Below are 17,613 nucleotides of genomic sequence, written 5' to 3'. Positions count from 1 at the left end.
TTATTATTGTTGTTGTCGTTGTTGGATAGGACAGAGAGAAATGGAGAGAGGAGGGGAAGACAGAGGGGGAGACAAAGATAGACACCTACTTCACCGCCTGTGAAGCGACTCCCCTGCAGGTGGGGAGCCGGGGTTCGAACCGGGATCCTTATGCCGGTCCTTGTGCTTTGCGCCACCTGCGCTTAACCCGCTGCGCTACAGCCCGACTCCCCTTTTTTTTTTTTTTTCTTTTCTTTTTCTTCTTACCAGAGCACTGCTCAGCTCTGGTTTATGGTGGTATGAGGGATTGAACCGGGGACTTTGGAGCTTCAGGCACAAGAGTCTCCTTGCATAGTCATTATGCTATCTACCCCCACCCTCTATCTCCCCTTTCCCTTTCAATTTGTGGCTGTCTCTATCCAATAAAAAAATAAATAAAAAGATAAAAGAAGCTATGAGATATATACTCAAAGAAAAATGACTCAGCTTCTAAGAAGATGGTAATGATGTCTTCTGGGACAAGACGGATAGAACTGGAGGTGAGTGAAAAGGAAAGACGTGATGGGTGGTTTCACTCATAGGTGGAATTGATCGATAGCTAACAGAAATAAATGAACTTGCAGAAATAATAATAATAATAATTACCCAACTGACTCTTAGACTCTGTGAAAACTATGGTGGATATCAAAGAAATGGGGAAATGGGCCAGGTGGTGACACACCTAGCTACCGTGTGAAAGGGCCTGGGTTCAAGCCCTGCTCTCCATCTGCGTGGGGGTGGGGTGGGGGCGGAGCGGAAGCATCACAATTCACAACTGGTAAAGTAATACTATAGGTGTCTTTCTTGCTCTCTTTCTTCTTCCACCCCTTCCTCTCAAAGTTTCTGTGTCTCTATCAGCAAAAAAGAAGAAAAATGGGAGTCGGGCGGTAGCGCAGCGGGTTAAGTGCACGTGGTGCAAAGCACAAGGACCAGCATAAAGGATCCTGGTTCGAGCCCCCGGCTCCCCACCTGCAGGGGAGTCACTTCACAGGTGGTGAAGCAGGTCTGCAGGTGTCTGTCTTTCTCTCCCCCTCTCTGTCTTCCCCTCCTCTCTCTATTTCTCTCTGGCCTATCCAACAACAATGACATCAATCATAACTACAACAACAATAAAACAACAAAGGCAACAAAAGGGAATAAATAATAAATATTAAAAAAAGAAGAAGAAGAAAAATGCCACCAAGAATGGTGGGTATGTTGTGCAGACACAAAACCTCAGCAATACCTGTGGTGGCAATGAGGAAAAGAAAGGAAAAAAAGGAGGAGGAAAGAGGAGGAGAAGGAGGAAGGAGAGGAGGGAAGAGGAGGAATGGGGGAAAGAAATGGGGGCAGGTGGGCTCTCTGGTGTCCCAGCACAGGAGCAATGGTGCAGTGAGTTTTATGCACAAACATATCTGCAGGGGTGGGACTGACTATACTCCTAAAGTTTTCCATCATAAGCCAAAAGTTGCATTGATTTAAAAATGTGTCTAGAAGGTTGGGGAGACAGCATAAAAGGGTTCTGCAAAAAAAAAAAAAATTCATGCTACTAGGGTAGATAGCATAATGGTTCTCCAAAAAGACTCTCATGCCTGAGGCTCCAAAGTCCCAGGTTCAATCCCCCGCTGCACCATAAGCCAAATTAGAGCACTGTTCTGGTGTAAGTGCCTATGAGGTCACAAACGGAAATGCCGTTCTTTCTCCCCAAGTCTCACAAGCAAAAGAGACGGTCACCTGGCAGAACCAGGTGCAGGCCGCCAGCCACACTACAAACACGTACTGATCTCGAGCTGCCGCTGGATCCGCCCTTTGCTGCGTTCACGGAAATCCACCTGGGCCTCGTTATACTTGGTCATCACCTCCACAAACTTCCGGGAGAGGACGGAGTGCTGGGGAACAAAGAACACAGTGAGTACCCAGGCAGTGAGGGTGGGGGACGGTCTCTCACTGCTGTAGTACCCCACCCCACCTGGCCTGGTCTACAATACCATCCACTAGACGTGAGGTGAGGAGGCCAGGTTTAAGACTTGACTTCCGGGTTTCCTGCAAAAGGGGGGGGGGGTTGCACCATCAGCGTCCGCTGACCGCTCCTAGGCATGTCTGCAGCATCCATGGCCCTGCCCTGTTTCCCTCATGGGGTGATTGTGAGGCCAAAGGAGATGCGTGACCTGTGTGGCTCTCAGGGCCTCTGCTTTCTAGAAATTCCAAGCATCCTTTGAACATCCAACAGCTGTCAAATGTCCCTGGAGTTCTTTCCCTAACTGGCCTCCCTAGCTCTTGTTGCTTAGAATCAGAAGCATCTGGAGACCAGGCAGTGCTGCACCCCGTTAAGCACACACAGTCTCATGTACATGGTAACATGTGCACCCAGCCGATGTACCACCTCCTGGCCGCTTCCTCGTGCCTCTTAAGGAGACTTCACCCCCTGAATCTGTCCATGGGAGCCCTCTGGCCCGTCCTAGTACGGACTCGTATGGCTTCCCTGGCCCTGTCAAGGAAGGAGGGAGGGAGGGAGGGAGGGAGGGAGGGAGAAAGAAAGGAAGGAAGGAAGGAAGGAAGGAAGGAAGGAAGGAAGGAAGGAAGGAAGGAAGGAAGGAAACGGGTGTACTAATTTTTTATTTACAAAATTCCAAAGTAACGGGTACAATTCCTTGACATTCTCTACACCAGGGCTCTGTGTCCCCACTTCCTCCACTGGAAACTGCAGTGGTCCTCCCAAGGTCACAGATATGGGTTAACTATTATTTATACAACTATCTATCTATCTATCTATTTTTCCCATTTTTTTCACTATAGTCCTGCCTTCACTTCCATTTTAAGTCACAGCTATAACTATTACCACTTCCGAATGTCTTTCTTTCCTTTTTTTCTTCTTCTCTCTCTCTGGGTCCTGATAGAGTCAGGTTTCAGAGTCCTCTGGTCATCTTCCCCTAACACTGTGTACTAAATCATGTGTGTGTGCATATGTGTGTGTGTGTGTGTGTGTGTGTGTGTGTGTACTAAACCTTAGGGTGTGCTCTGGGCCTCTTGAGGGAAGGCTGAAAGGGTTGACTGTGCTCACAGTCCCTCCCCTCAACCTGAGCAGTTAGTTCTCTTGCCCTAATTTCTTCAAATTCACTTCCAGATAAGAGCCGTAGTGAAAAAAATAAAACAAGATAGTGGCTACAGAGGAAGCAAAATATTGGGTGTACTGCACCAAAGTAAAAGACTCTGGGGCAGGTCAGGGGGAGAGTCCAGGTCCTGGAAAAGGATGACAGAGGACCTAGTGGGGGTTGTATTGTTATGTGGAAAACTGAGAAATGTTATGCATGTGCAAACTATTGTATTCACTATTGAATGTAAAACATTAATTCCCCCAATAAAGGGGGGGGGGGGAGAAAGAAAGCAAAATACTGAACCATGGGGCCATCAGACCAAGAAAAAAAATCTTACCTGGGATTTTCGAATCCGAAGGTCTGCTGATGACCGGACCTCGTCCTCTTCAATGTGCCTCTCCATGCCTGGAGAGCAAAGAAAGGTTATTTGAGTTAACAGTCTGACAGGGACTCAGAGGCTATACAGGCTCCCGTGTTAAATACAAGTACATCCGGGCCCTTGGTTAGATCACTGTGAGAAACAGTTAACCGCATCTATATATTTTCTGCAAATAACATTCTGCCCTAATCCTGCTTTCTAGTTCTACTCTCAACTCTGACACCACCTTCCCAGACAGTATTTCTAGTCCACCCCCCTGTCTAGCTATCCAGCTCGAGCAAAGACTATAGGCTCCCAGGAACATACCTAAAATAGACTTCCTAGCTTCCTTCCTTCCACACTAACGTCCCTACTTTCAGCTGTTCCTGCTTCACAAGCATTTTGTCCTGCTTCCCGTCTTCCTGCATTTCGGCCACCAAGTTGCAGTGCTACTAGGACGCCATCCTGACTTCCCTGGGCAGACGACCTCACTGTTACGTCCCGGAAGCTCCCCTCTCCAGAGCCCTGCCCCACTAGGGAAAAGCAGAAACAAGCTGTGGATATGAATCCACCTGCCAACATCCATGTCCAGCAGAAAAGCAATTACAGAAGCCAGGCCATCCACCTTCTGCACCCCAGAAAGAATTTTGGTCCATATTCCCAGAGGGACTAATGAATAAAGAAGCCACCAATGGAGGGGGAGGGGCACGGAACTCTGGTGGAGGAAACTGTATGGAATTGAACCCCTGTTATCTTATAGTCTTATAAATTAGTATTGAATCACTCATAAAAACTTAAAGAAAGGATATTCGAGCAACACATCTGCTCCTCTCTGCCAGGAAACATTGTTAGATGCAAACCACCTCACCCACTCTTATATGTCCAGCCCCTGGAGGCGTCCCAGTGGACAGGCAAGATCTTGAAAGGGGAAATGACATGGGATTCCTGTCCTTCACCTTCTGAGTGTTCCTACTCGCACATCTGTAAAATGGAAGGACACAGTACGTCCCTCCCGTGACTGTTGGGGAGATCAAGTGAGAAGGCCCACAGGATACTGGTCAGTGGCTCTTAATAGAAGCTGCAACTTCGCCTGCTCCTCTGTGATGACACAGTCTTCACGACCCGGCTGTGGCATGCCTTCACCAAGCACACTGGCAAGGCCGCAGACTACAGTCATGGAACAAAGACACTCCTCAGGCCCCCAGGGGGGAGCTGAATCCAGGGGTATTACTAACTTGTGCTGGAAGTGAGGGAATGAGGCAGTGCTTCCCTACTGCCCCCTCTCCCCCCCAAAAAAAAAAAGAGGGCCACAGACTGAAGAACATATCATGTAACCCTAGGCTTACTCAGCATCGTCTTGAGCAAACCGTCCGTCACGCAGGCCCTAACCCAGGACACCACGGTTCTGCTCTGCCTGGCAGTACATCGACACTGCCCCTTCCCTTGAGGACGGCTCCCACCTCAACCAAACACTCTCCTGGCGTTTCTGAATTTCAGTTCCCTCATCCATGAGATGCATCCGTGCAGCCTCGGAGAGGAAGAAGCCAGACTCTGTGTATGAGGGTGCGGCTGGCTTAGCGCCCACTGCTCCTGTGGGCTGCTCTCAGCAGACCCCAGAGAGGCAGGTGCAGCGTCCTTCCATTACACGGTGGGAGGGGTGGGGGGGGGGAGCCTGCCAAGGCTCAGAGATTTGCATCTAACACAACTGTTCTGACATAGGTGCTGGGCAAAGAGGACCAGTGAGAGAAAAGTAGGGGGGGACAGGGCGGGGTCGGGGGGGACAGGTCTGGGTTAGGAGACTAAGTCAACCAGCCGGCTACTTAGTGGCTATAAGTGCTTCCTAATCTCATCTCTTAGCTTTAGTTCTGGGCTGTTTACAATGACAGTCATGATTCAAGAATGGGCCAAACATTTGGGGATAAAGATAAGTCACTTAGGAGAGTACATGTCCCTGAAAAGGATGAGAGAGAGGACCTAGTGGGGGTTGTATTGTTGTGTGGAAGACTGAGAAATGTCATGCATGTGCAAACTATTGTATTTACTGGCGACTGTAAAATATTAATCCCCCAGTAAAGGGGAAAAGAGATAGAGAGAGGAAGGAAGGAAGGAAGGAAGGAAGGAAGGAAGGAAGGAAGGAAGGAAGGGAGGTCTATAGGGCAGAGGTAGATAGCATAATGGTTATGCAAAGAGACTCTCATGCCTGAGGCTCCAAAGTCCCAGGTTCAATCCCCTGAACCACCATAAGCCAGAACTGAGCAGTGCTCTGGTAAAAAAAATACATATATTGAAAAAAAAAAAAAAAAAGGTAAGTCATTCCAGGGACAGTGCCCAAGCCAAAATCAAAGATGGAGCCAGTGGCATCACTTCCACGAGACTCTGTCTGCTCCGGAGAGCGGGGCCGTGAGGGGCATGTGTGTGAGAGCACCTAGCTCTCTCCTTACTCTTCAGTTTGTTCCGGACATTGTTGGCCCTTTTCTTGATCTCCACCGTGAGCAGCTCCAGGTCATCCTTGGTTTCTGGGTAAACAAAGGCAGGGGAGAATCAGTGAGAAAAGACCCCACACACAGCCGGGGGTGGCGTAGGGGAGTGGGGAGCTTTCTCCGACACCCATCACCCCAAGCAGCGTTTATCCTGGGTCTTCCCTAGACGCCCCACATTAGAATCCCATGGGACTAGTATTTTTTTTCCCACACATCCCATCTTTTTTTTTTTTTTTGCCTCTAGGGTTATTGCTGGGGCTCAGTGCCTGCATTATGAATCCACTGCTCCTGTTGGCCATTTTTTCCTTTTTTTTTTTTCCCCAGGGAGAAATGGAAAGAGGAGGGGAAGACAAAGAGGGGGAGAGAAAGATAGACACCTGCAGACCTGCTTTACCGCTTGTGAAGCGACTCCCCTGCAGGTGGGGAGCCAGGGGCTCGAACCAGGATCCTTACTCAGGTCCTTGCACTTTGCACCACCTGCACTTAACCTGCTGCGCTACTGCCCAACTCCCCATTTTTTCCATTTTTATTGGCTAGGACAGAGAGAAAATTGACAGGGAAGTGGGGAAGATAGAGAGGGAAAGAGAAAGATAAAGATAGAGATACACCTGCAGACCTGTTCACCACTTGTGAAGCGTCATGCCCCCTCCCCCTCCCCTCACCCCCGCAGGTGGGGAGCCAGGGTCTCAAACCAGGATCCTTGCACTTCATACTATGTGCACTTAACCCGGGGCACCACCACCCAGCCCCCTTCACACATTTCGTCTCAGACTTGTAGACTATAAACACCCAGACTGGAGCCCACAATCTGCCTTATTAATAAGTCTTCCCAGCATTTTTTTTTTTTACCCTGGGGGTTATCACTGGGGATTGGTGCCAGCACTATGAATCCACTACTCCTGGTTGCCGTTTTTTCCATTTTATTTGACAGGATAGAGAAATCGGAGAGGGAGAGGGAGAAAGATAGACACCTATAGACCTGCTTCACCATTTGTGAAGTGTCCCTCCCTCCCCTGTGGGGAGCAGGGAACTTGAACCCAGATCCTTGTGCTTAATACTATGGGTGCTTAACCAGGTGTGCCACCACCCGGCCCCTGCAAATAAAAATTGAAGGGAACATAATCTTGTTTGCCATGAGGGCTCTAGCTTGGGAAGTAGGACAAGGTTTTGTAAGCCTTCTGGGGAAGAGAGAGCTCAATCAAGATTCATCTAGTTGGAAGCAATCAAATCTTCATGACATACCTACTATGTGCTCGATGCTGACCTAGCATGGCTGGGGCAAGATAAGCACTGGCTGTGACCATTTATTCAGAATGCTTCCTTCATATCAACTATGAGCTTAGAACCAAGCTAGAAAGTCAAACTTTCCTGGGGTAGATACATAATGGTTATGCAGAGAGACTCTCATGCCTGAGGCTCCAAAGTCCCAGGTTCCATCCTCCGCACCACCATAAACCAGAGCTGAGCAGTGCTCTGGTTTAAAAAAAAGAAGAAGAAAAAGGAAGAAAGAAAAGGAGGGAAGAAGGAAGGAAAGAAAGAAAGAAAGAAAGAAAGAAAGAAAGAAAGAAAGGAAGGAAGAAAGAAGGGAGGGAAGGAGGAAGGAAGGAAGTCAGTCAGTCAGTCAGTCAGTCAGTCAAACATCAGGAAAGATGCAGAACTTTTCTTCAAGGTGCTCGGGTTCAGTGTCTAATGAGGGATAAGGGAAAAATACAAAAAATTCTAATAGGCAGTGTGTTTTAAGGTATGGGATCTGAGTAAGGTTATTACGGAGAGTTTCCAAGCAGTAGAAGGTTCTGGAAGGCTTCTAAAGACAGCTGGTAGGACTGAAAGTCAGAGAAGAACTATGAGTTAGCCACATAGGAAAGGAGACTCAGAGTGGAGCCTGAAAGAAAAGGAAGAGTGTGTAAAAGACATGAGGAAACGAGCACTGGGGGGCAAAGTCAAGACGGCTAAAAAGTAGGTCAACAAGGAAGGGTGAAAAGGGGAAGCTAGAAGCGTGACCCAAACAATCTCCACAGAGACTGCAATGACAGAGTATTTCAACACTGATCCTGAGGCAATAGTCTCTGGACAATTTTATTTAGTGACTTTCATTTTTCAGTATCTTATTTATTTATTGGATAGAGAAAGAAATCAAGAGGGAGAGGAGAGACAGGACAGAGAGAGAGAGAGAGAGAGAGAGACCTGAAGCATGGTTCCACTGCTCACAAAGCTTCCTCCCTGCAGGTGGGGACTGGGTCTTGAACCTGGGTCCTTACACCTTTTATAACATGTGAACTCAATCAAGTGCGCCACCATCCAGCCCCCCTCTAGACAATGTTAAAGAGTGAAAGGGGATTTATCGAGCTTGTTCCCTGTCCCTAAGGAACCTAAGATGTAGCCTCAAACCCTGCTCTAAAAATGTAAAACAATTGGGGGAGGGGGGGGTTTACCTTGGTGGTGATGGGTTTAGAGACGGGAGGAAGGGTGTGAATTTGAGCCATTTTGGAATACCTCATGGGAGGGGCGGGGGGATGGACTTGGTGTGGAAGGGGAAGAGGTAAGACAGAGAAAAGCTGTGAGGGGAGCCAGGTGGCGGCGCACCTGGTTGAGCGCTCATGTTACAATGCGCGAGGGCCCAGGTTCGAACCCCTGGCCCCCACCTGCAGGGGGAAGGCTTTGCAAGTGGTGAAGCAGCATTGCAGGTGTCTCTCTGTCTCTCTACTGCTCCCTTCCCCCTTAATTTCTGGCTTTTTCAATCCAATAAATGAAGGGTGGGGAGCTTTGAGAGGAGCAGAAAGCATCAGAGCTAGTCATCAGAGAGAAGAGGAGGAATATTTGGCCAAAGTGGTTCAGTGGGACCATGAAGAGAAAAGCTGGCTGGGACTGGACAGGGTGAGTTCAGAGACGGTAGGAGACAGGAGATGCTTCCAAGTGAGTATCGGCATAACGCCATGCACACGCTCCCCTGCTGCTCACAGAGGGAGGAAGACAAGACTGGCTCAGACCCAGATCCCACCCGGGTCACCATCACTGGGGTGGCTCAGCTCTGAGGAAGCACTCACTTGGCTCTGGAATCGGTGCCGACAGGATGATACTGTAGAGTTTCTTAGCCTCCTCCACGTGCTCTGAGATCTTATCAATGTTGAGACGCGTTTCCTCGATCTAAAAATCAAAGACAGTGTACAGCCTTTGTCATCACAGGGGAGGAGATGTCCACTTCTGACGTGGAAGGTGGTTACCGGTCCCACCTTCCGACTTGGAGGAAAGAGACGAGGAGGAAAAAGTCTGTTGCCCAATGAGTTTGCGTTTTCCAGGGAAACTGGCCTTTGAGTGGCGAAGCAGCCTTTGAAATTTGGTGCCCACTGCTGTCCTGCGAGGCATAGGCTCTCATCTCTCTTTGGTGGAAGGATCCAGGTCACAAGTCAAAAAAGGGTCAGGGAACCCGACAAGCCTCATCAGGCGGGTCCTTTAGACTATCCACTCAGAAAAGTGAAAACAGAAAACAGAGAGTGAGGGGGAGAGAGAGGAAGAGAAAGAGAGAGAGGAAGGTAGAGGGGAGAAGAAAAAGAACTAGACCAAACCGAAAGTGGAAAAAAGACAGAGAGAAGAATGAGAAGAAGAAAGGGAGACAGAAACAAAGAAGAAAAGAGACAGAAAGAAAAGAGAGAACGCAAAAGGATATCTCAAAAGATAGTCCAAGCTTCTGTGGGACCCAGGTTCTGGGGAGATGCTTCTTACCAGCTGACGGATCCCCTCAGAGGATCACGACTCAGAAGCTTGAGTCATGGAGCCAGTTCCACCCTTTTGTAAGTTACTGATACGACAAGGTAGGCATCCCTGACATTATTTCCAGTGGGATGCCAGATGCCAGGCCCAGGTAGACAGACCACCATCACGACACACTGCCACACGAGCGTAAGGCACAGCCCTGACTCCCTCTCCAAAGGAGCCAGCCACCCGGCGCCAACTGGGGTGGAAACTCTGTGCCAAAGAAAGGTAACATCAGCCGCATCCATCGGCCTCACTTCCTGACAGCGGTGTAACTATTCACAAACAGAAATCTGGGAACGTGTCAGACATGTGGATCCGAGCATCTGAGAGAAAGGCACCAAAAATGCAACTGGCTTTTTTTTTTTTAAGTCAATCTTGTCTTTCTTTTTTTTTCTTCTTTCTTTCTTTTTTTTCTTTACTGCCATCAGGGTAATTGCTGGGATTCAGGGCTGGCACAAGTCCACCATTCCCCATGGCCAATTTTTTTTTTTTCTCTCTCTCTCTCTTTCTATTTGATAGGACAGAGAGAACGTAAGAGGGGAGGGGGAGGGTGAGAGAGAGAGACACCTGCAGCCCTGTTCCACTACCTGTTGAGCTTCCCCTCTGCAGGTGGGGAACAGGAGACTGAACCTTGGCTTTTACTGTTTTATTTATTTTTTCCTTTGATCTATTTCATGAGAGACGTACTACCATCTAGCCCGTAAAATATGTTTTGTTTTGTTTTTTTCAAAAAAAGATCGTAGTTCTCCAAATTCACACTGAAAGCAAAAGATATTAAATCATCATTTATTACTGAGGTATTCTCTTTAATTTTTATTATCTTGATTTATTTACTACATAGAAATCAAGGAAGAATGGAGAGAAATAGAGGGGGACAGAGACAGGAAGTCACGTGCAACACTGCTTCACCACTCGTGAAGCTTTCCCCCTGCAGGTGGGGAGCAGGGGCTTGAACTTGGGTCCTTGGCCTGGGTCCTTGAACATGTGCATTCAACCAGGTGTGCCACCACCCGGCCCCGAAGGAGGCATTCTTAATCTTCCAATAAGTATTCTGCCACTGGAGTGGAGATTATTTTTTCTTTCTGCCAAAGAGCACAAGTGCACTTGCTCAAAGATGCAGAACAAAATGTCCACATAAGGCCAGAGAGATAATTCACTAGTTAGGGAAACCTGCCTTACCATGTGCATAGCACAGATTCAAGTCCTGACAATCCATGGTAGTGCCAGGGAACTGGGGTCAGCTCTGGCACTGTGGTATCTGCCTCTCTCTCCTTCTCTACCTGAATGGGAAGAAGAAAATAATAATAAAAAAAAAATAAAATAAATAAATAACTCCGCCTATGGGCCAGGCAGTTGGTAGCACAGCAAGTTGAACACGTGAGTTACCATGTGCAAGGACCGGAGTTCAAGCACCGGGGTCTCCACCTGCAAGGGGGATACTTCACAGGCAATGAAACAGGGCTGCAGGTTTCTGTATTCCTCTCCCCTCCTCTATCTCCCACTCCTCTCTCAATTTCTCCCTTCCTTTCTTTCGTTCAATTGCCACCAGGGTTATTGTTGGGGTTGGGTGTCTGCACTATAACTCCACTGCTCCTGGCAGCCATTTTTTATTTCTACTTTATTTGTACTGGATGGGACAGAGAGAAATTGAGAGGGAAGGGGAGATACACAGATAAGATAGATAGGTAGGTAGGTAGATACAGACAGAAACCTGTAGCCCTGCTTCACTGTTCATGAAACTTCTTCCCTGCAGGTGGGGAGCAGGGGCTCAAACCCAGGTCCCTGAGCATGACGCTATGTGCATTTACTGAGCGCGCCACTGCCAGCCCACTGTCTCAATTTTTCTCTGTCCTGTCAACTAAAAATAAAAGCCTCAGCCCAGAGGCGGTGAAGTCAGGCATGAGAAGCCAGCTCCTCTTTCCACAAGGAACCTTCTTCAAGCCTTGATGATAAAGGAAACCAATCCAAAAATGAAGTTTTCTTTTCTTTCATCACTGTGTTAACTCTGCAGCTAAGACACCCTCGGTGCCTTCTCATTGTACGTGAGGTCTTCAGATGTACTTTGCCAATTATTTTTTTTTTCTGAAGTGTGACAGTCCAAACAGTGTTATTTAATAAGTTAAAAATCAGGCAGACTTGGTACAAGTTTCAGCTCCACCTGTGAACAGCTGTATGACCTTGAGCAAGCTAGTCACTTCCCCAGCCCCATGCCAGTTGCTATAAGGATTATTCCTTTGGGGGTATAGCAATTCAATGAGATAATATAAGCCCAATGCTTAACACAAAGTACATGCTCAATCAACGCTGGGTGAGAATGATCGACATGGCCGGTGATTACGGGAGGTTCACAGTATGTCCGTTATTATATACTGTGTCTCTGTAAGTACAGCTCACTTCAACCTTGTAGCCAGCCTAATGTTCACGACGTGCTGTGAGGTGATGACGTCTTTAGCTGCTCTTGGAAATCAACAGGCGGGGTGGCTGCCTCTGAAACTGAGTGATAATTACCGTATTATACTAATCACCATCATCTAAGCAGAAGGAAGGAGTTATTTTTAAGGCGTGGACAGCCTTTTTTCTCTGCATCTAACTGGCCAGTGGAATCTAATTAGACACTGCAAAGCAGGGGAAAGTATTACTGTAATAAACAGGGAGCTGATGTGGGCTAGGTTTTGTCTGTTGTACCTAACAGGTCTGCCTTCCTCTAAGGACCTCTAAGGTACTTTGTGCCTCTAGTAAGAAATTAGTTCCTGGGGTCGGGTGGTGGCACACCTAGTTGAGTGCACATGTTATAATGTACAAGGACCCGGGTTCAAAACCCTGGTCCCCACCTGCAGGGAGACAACCCGGGCCCTTGTGTGCTGTAATGTGTGTACTCAACCAGGTGCACCACCACCTGGCCCCGCAATACTCTTCCCTTTTAAGCTTTCTCTCTCCCCTTTTCCCTCTCAACTTCTCTCCGTCTCTATCCAATAAATAAAATGATTAATAAAAATGGCTTTTAAAAAAGAAATTCATTCCTGCAGCTTAGTTATGGAAAGCTTATTTTCTAAATGCTTCTTAAATTTATGAGAGAGAGAGAAACTCTGGCATACACAATGCTGGGGATTGAACTCAGAATTTCAGTTGCGTGCCCAATGCTGTATCTACTGTGCCACCTCCCAGGCTTGAAGACTTATTTTTAATATGTATTTTCATGACACTTAGAGAATGAGGAGCAGGGACCAGAGCAGCAGCACCACTCGGCTCTGGGGAATAAACCTGAGGTCTCTGGGGCACCAGAGACACCAGTCCTGTGCTCTAAAGCTGAGCTATCTCCTTGGCCTGAAAACTGTAATAACCGCTACACCCTTCAAAGAGAAAAAGGCACTGGGACTGCAAGGGTCAGATAAACGGCTTTTCATAATTGGCACACCTTTACTTCCCCCCCCCCCGACAATAACATAACTCAAAATAGTTCTGGTATTAGTTCTCCACACGTCAGTCGGGTTTTTTACTCTTAACGACAAATATGGACAGAAATGTCTCAGTGAACCAAACAATAGCTGTCAAGTCACTCAAAGATTTTGCCAAGACTGGGATCTTAATTCAGTTCTCCTTTCATGAACAAAAAGACAAATTATCTCTAATGCTATGCTGACCAATGAAAGTGAGTTTTAAATTTGTTTGTTTGGTTGGTTGTTTGCCTCCAGGATTATTATCGCTGGGGCTCGGTGCCTGCACTACGAATCCACTGCTCCTGGAGGCTATTGTTTTCCCTTTTGTTGCCCTTGTTGTTTATCACTGTTTTAGTTATTACTGTTGTTATAGCTGCTGTTGTTGTTGGATAGGACAGAGAAAAAAATGGAGAGAGGAGGGGAAGACAGAGAGGGAGAAAGATAGACACCTGCAGACCTGCTGCACTGCTTGCGAAGCGACCCCCGCCCCCTGCAGGTGGGGAGCCGGGGGCTCGAACCGGGATCCTTACGCTGGTCCTTGCACTTTGCGCCATGTGCGCTTAACCCTGTGTGCTTAACCCCAACCCCGTGCACTAGCGCCCAGCCCCTGAAAGTGAGTACTCTTACACAATAACTGCAGAGAGTGTGGGCATCCTGTCACTCAAAATTTGATCCTATCAACAAAAGCTTATCTGGTTACTTTAACTGAAGTCCCATAGAACTACAGAGAATTATTTTGATATTTTACTTATTATTGGATAGAGACAGAAATTGAAAGGGGAGAGGGAGAGGCAGAGAAGGCAGAGAGACAGAAAGACACCTGCAGCCCTGCTTCACCACTTGTGAAGCTTTCCCCCTGCAGGTGGGGACCCAGGGGGTTAAACCTGGGTCCTTCTGCACTATAATGTGTGTGCTTGACCAGGTGTGCCACCATCCGGCCCCTCCCAGAGAATTCTTTACAGAGATGGGTGATGTTTCGAGAAGACAAACGGACAGAGTGGGGGCCCCTGGGAACCAGCAACGACAGGCTTGAAGGACTAAGAATGAGGCCAGGGTCACCAAAGTCCAAGGCCAGGACCCTCGGATGACAGCCAAGCCAAGGTGTTGACCAGCAGAACAGGGACCATGGAGGCAGGAGGGAGAGATATATCTAGAGGAAAAGTCATGGCCTCGTCCCTCCCTTCCCTCCTCCCTGAATCCAGTGCCTCGCTGAGATCAAATCCAGTTGGCAGGAGAAGCTGGGGGGTGAAATTCCCTGCAAAGCAGAACTGAGCACAGGGAGGGTAGCGAACTGTTGGTCTGCTTCTAAAATTCTGCTTCTAAGACCCCTTCTGTTGCATTGCTTAACGCTGTGGTCTATTTACAAAATCACTGCTTCACCTGAGAACCACCCTGCCTACAGGGCATTGGTTTAATCCCCATTGGTTAGATGCAAGCTTGATACTTCCGAGTGCAAGCGCTTTTTCCTTCTCCCCACCCCCTATCCTACGTATTTCCTCTTCCGACCTGACACTTCCGCCTCAGGAGGAAGGACAGGATTTCCTAAAGAAGGGAGATTAGATTGATTGCACTGCATCCCCACTCAGTAAAGATTGAACTGCATTCCCAGCTCAGCCATGAGTCCCTGGTCGTCTGTCTCCCACCAGCGAAGCTAGCCTGGCAGGGAACAGACCTGAGAGCTACTAGAAAGATGACCAGCAAGGTTCCTGCCCACTCTCCAGAGAGCCCAGACATGCAGAACCTGCCAGCTGAATCAGTCATCCAAACAGCCCTGTTAAAGGTGGTGGTGCACCTGGTTACGTGCACACATTACAATGCACAAGGACCCGGGTTTGGGACACCGACTCCCACCTGCAGGGGGAAAGCTTCATGAGTGGTGAATCAGGGCTGCAGGTGTCTCTCTGTCTCCTTCTCTCTCCTTACCTCCTCCCACTCCTCTCAATTTCTGACTGTCTCTATCCAATAAGCGAATAAAGATAATAAAACAAGTAAGTAAAAGAATCAAAGAGAGAGCAGAGGAGACAGCAAAATGGTTCTGCGAAAGACTTTCATGCCTGCAGCCCTAAGGTTCCAGGTTCAATTCCCAATACCACAACTGCCAGAGCTGAGCAGTACTCTGAGAGAGATGGGGGAGGGGTACAGAGAGAAAGAGGTGTGTGTGTGTGTGTGTGTGTGTGTGTGTGTGTGTGAGTGTACCTGTCCCTCATGAAAATAAATTAAATATTTTAGAAAGTATGAAAAAAAAAGGAAGGAAGGGAGGGAGGAAGGGAAGAAGGGAGGAAGAGAAGAAGGGAGGAAGGAAGGGAGGGAGGAAGGGAGGAAGGGAAGAAGGGAGGAAGGAAGGGAGGAAGGGAGGGAGGGAGGGAGGGAGGAAGGAAGGAAGGTAAGTAGGTCAGTCCAAGGACCATTTAACCTGCTAGGTTACACTTGATACCTGCATTTCCAAGTGAACATGAACTTTGAAATGTTGGGGTTTCTTTTTTGTTCGTTTGTATTTTTTTTTTCTGGTTTAGATTTCTTTAATGAGAGAGAGAGAGGGAGAATGAGGTGGAGAGAAAGCATAATGGTTCTTCAGATGACTTTCACGCCTGAGGCTCTAAGGTCCCAGGTTCAATACCTCAACACCACCATTAGCCAGAGCTAAGCAGTACTCTACTCTCTCTATCTCTTTCTGTATCTTTCTCTCTGTAGCTCTCTCAACAAAATAAAATAAAATACTTTTTAAGAGAGAGACACACACCCCAGGCCAAAGTTCCATTATCATTTGCTGTGCTGGGGAATCAAATCTAGGGTCTCACTCCAACAGGGAAAGGACTCTCTACCTACAAAGCCACCTCCCAGGGCCTTCCGCTGGAATTCTCCGTTTTAACACAGACCAGTATTCCTAGCAAATCCCTACGCCTTCAAGTTGTCCACCAGTATTCCTAGCAAATCCCATACATTCTAGTTGTTCACCAGTATTCCTAGCAAATCCCCACGCCTTCAAGTTGTTCACCAGTATTCCTAGCAAATATCCACGCCTTCAAGTTGTTCACCAGTATTCCTAGCAAATATCCACGCCTTCAAGTTGTTCACCGCCCAGTTCCTCTAACCTGCTGTCACTCCGCCCTCCAGGGCGCACTGCCCATGATCTATCTAACCTCACTTCTCCCCGTCCTGATTCAGAGATTCTTAAGGGATAGGGCCAGGTCTTGTTTGTCTTAGGTCACTGGAGCTCTATCACGGTGCCAAGAACATGATGTCACTTGGTAGACATTTGCTGAGTGAATAAACATCTAAATAAGCCAGTAGAGGAAGATAAGTCAGTTCAGGAGGCAAAAGCCCGGCTCACACACAAACTGCAAAGCAGCCTTGAACCGCTTGAAGAATGTCTCTGCCACGGGCCACCTCCCCTGAGCTTTCTCTGGAGTCCCCTGATCCAGGCACCAGGTGTTCAAATGAAAATTTTCTAAAAAGGGCTGGGGTGGTGGCACACTTGGTTATGTGCACACACTACAGTGCGCAAGGACCCAGGTTCAAGCCCCCGATCCCCACCTGCAGGGTGGAAGCTTCACAAGTGGTGAAGCAGTGCGGCAGGTGTCTCTCTGTCTCTCTCCCTCTCTATCACCCCCTTCCCTCTCAGTTTCTGGCTGGCCCTATCCAATAAATAAAGATAATAAAAAAAATCTTTTTAAGAAAAATTGCTATGAAATAAACTTTGCAATCCACATCTTCTCAGAGCTGTTGGGAAACGGAATGGTGACGAGGACTTGAGTTTACCAGAGACAAATTCAACACGGGTCAGGTGCCGTTCAAGGTAAACAGTGCAGTTGTTCCTGTTTTAGAGGAAAACCGAGGTTTGGAGGAGATGAACCATATTCCCTAAGTTCTATCACTGGACACTAGCAGGGCTGAGGTTAAGACCACAGTCTGCGGATACAGAGCCTGTATGGCTTTGGTTTGCTAGCTTGCTTTTATGTATGTGATTAACACTTTATTTATTCATGTATGTATTTCAGATAGAGAGAGAAATTGAGAAGGAAAGGAGTAGAAGGAGGAGGGGGGTGGATGGTAGAGCAGCAGGTTAAGCGCAGGTGGCACAAAGCGCAAAGACCGGTGTGAGGATCCCAGTTCGAGCCCCCGGCTGCCCACCTGCAGGGGAGTTGCTTCATAAGTGGTGAAGCAGGTCTGCAGGTGTCTATCTTTCTCTACCCCCCCACCACCACCCCCCACCTTCCCCTCCTCTCTCCATTTCTCTCTGTCCTATCCAACAACAATGACAGCAATAACAGAAACAATGATAATAACAACAATGGTAAACAACAAGGGCAACAAAAGGGAAAAAATAGCCTTCCAGGAGGAGTGGATTCGTAGTGCAGGCACCGAGCCCCAGCAATAACCCTGGAGGCAGAGAGAGAAAGAGAGAGAGAAAGAGAGAGCTGCAGCGTTGCTTCACCACTAATGAAGCTTCCCCACTGCCGGTGAGGACCAGGGACTTGGAACATGAGTGCTCA

General features: G+C 47.9%; 1 protein-coding gene across 5 annotated transcripts in view; it reads right to left on the bottom strand.

The window, feature by feature from the left end:
• The window catches only part of STX3 (syntaxin 3), a 70,077-nt gene that overhangs the window by 16,141 nt on the left and 36,323 nt on the right, over nt 1-17,613 (bottom strand). For all 5 annotated transcript variants that reach the window (XM_060176250.1, XM_060176251.1, XM_060176252.1 and 2 more), the window contains 4 exons: nt 8,975-9,074; nt 5,892-5,966; nt 3,430-3,497; nt 1,778-1,886 (listed from right to left, as the gene is read on the bottom strand). In XM_060176250.1, the coding sequence (XP_060032233.1) occupies nt 1,778-1,886; nt 3,430-3,497; nt 5,892-5,966; nt 8,975-9,074 (352 nt within the window). The remainder of the gene's footprint in view (nt 1-1,777; nt 1,887-3,429; nt 3,498-5,891; nt 5,967-8,974; nt 9,075-17,613) is intronic.

The sequence above is a fragment of the Erinaceus europaeus genome, chromosome 17 (genome assembly GCF_950295315.1).
Source record: "Erinaceus europaeus chromosome 17, mEriEur2.1, whole genome shotgun sequence".
NCBI classification, from domain to species: Eukaryota; Metazoa; Chordata; class Mammalia; order Eulipotyphla; family Erinaceidae; genus Erinaceus; species Erinaceus europaeus.
Note: the sequence above shows the minus strand (reverse complement) of the source record. Positions and strands in the feature narration are given on the sequence as shown.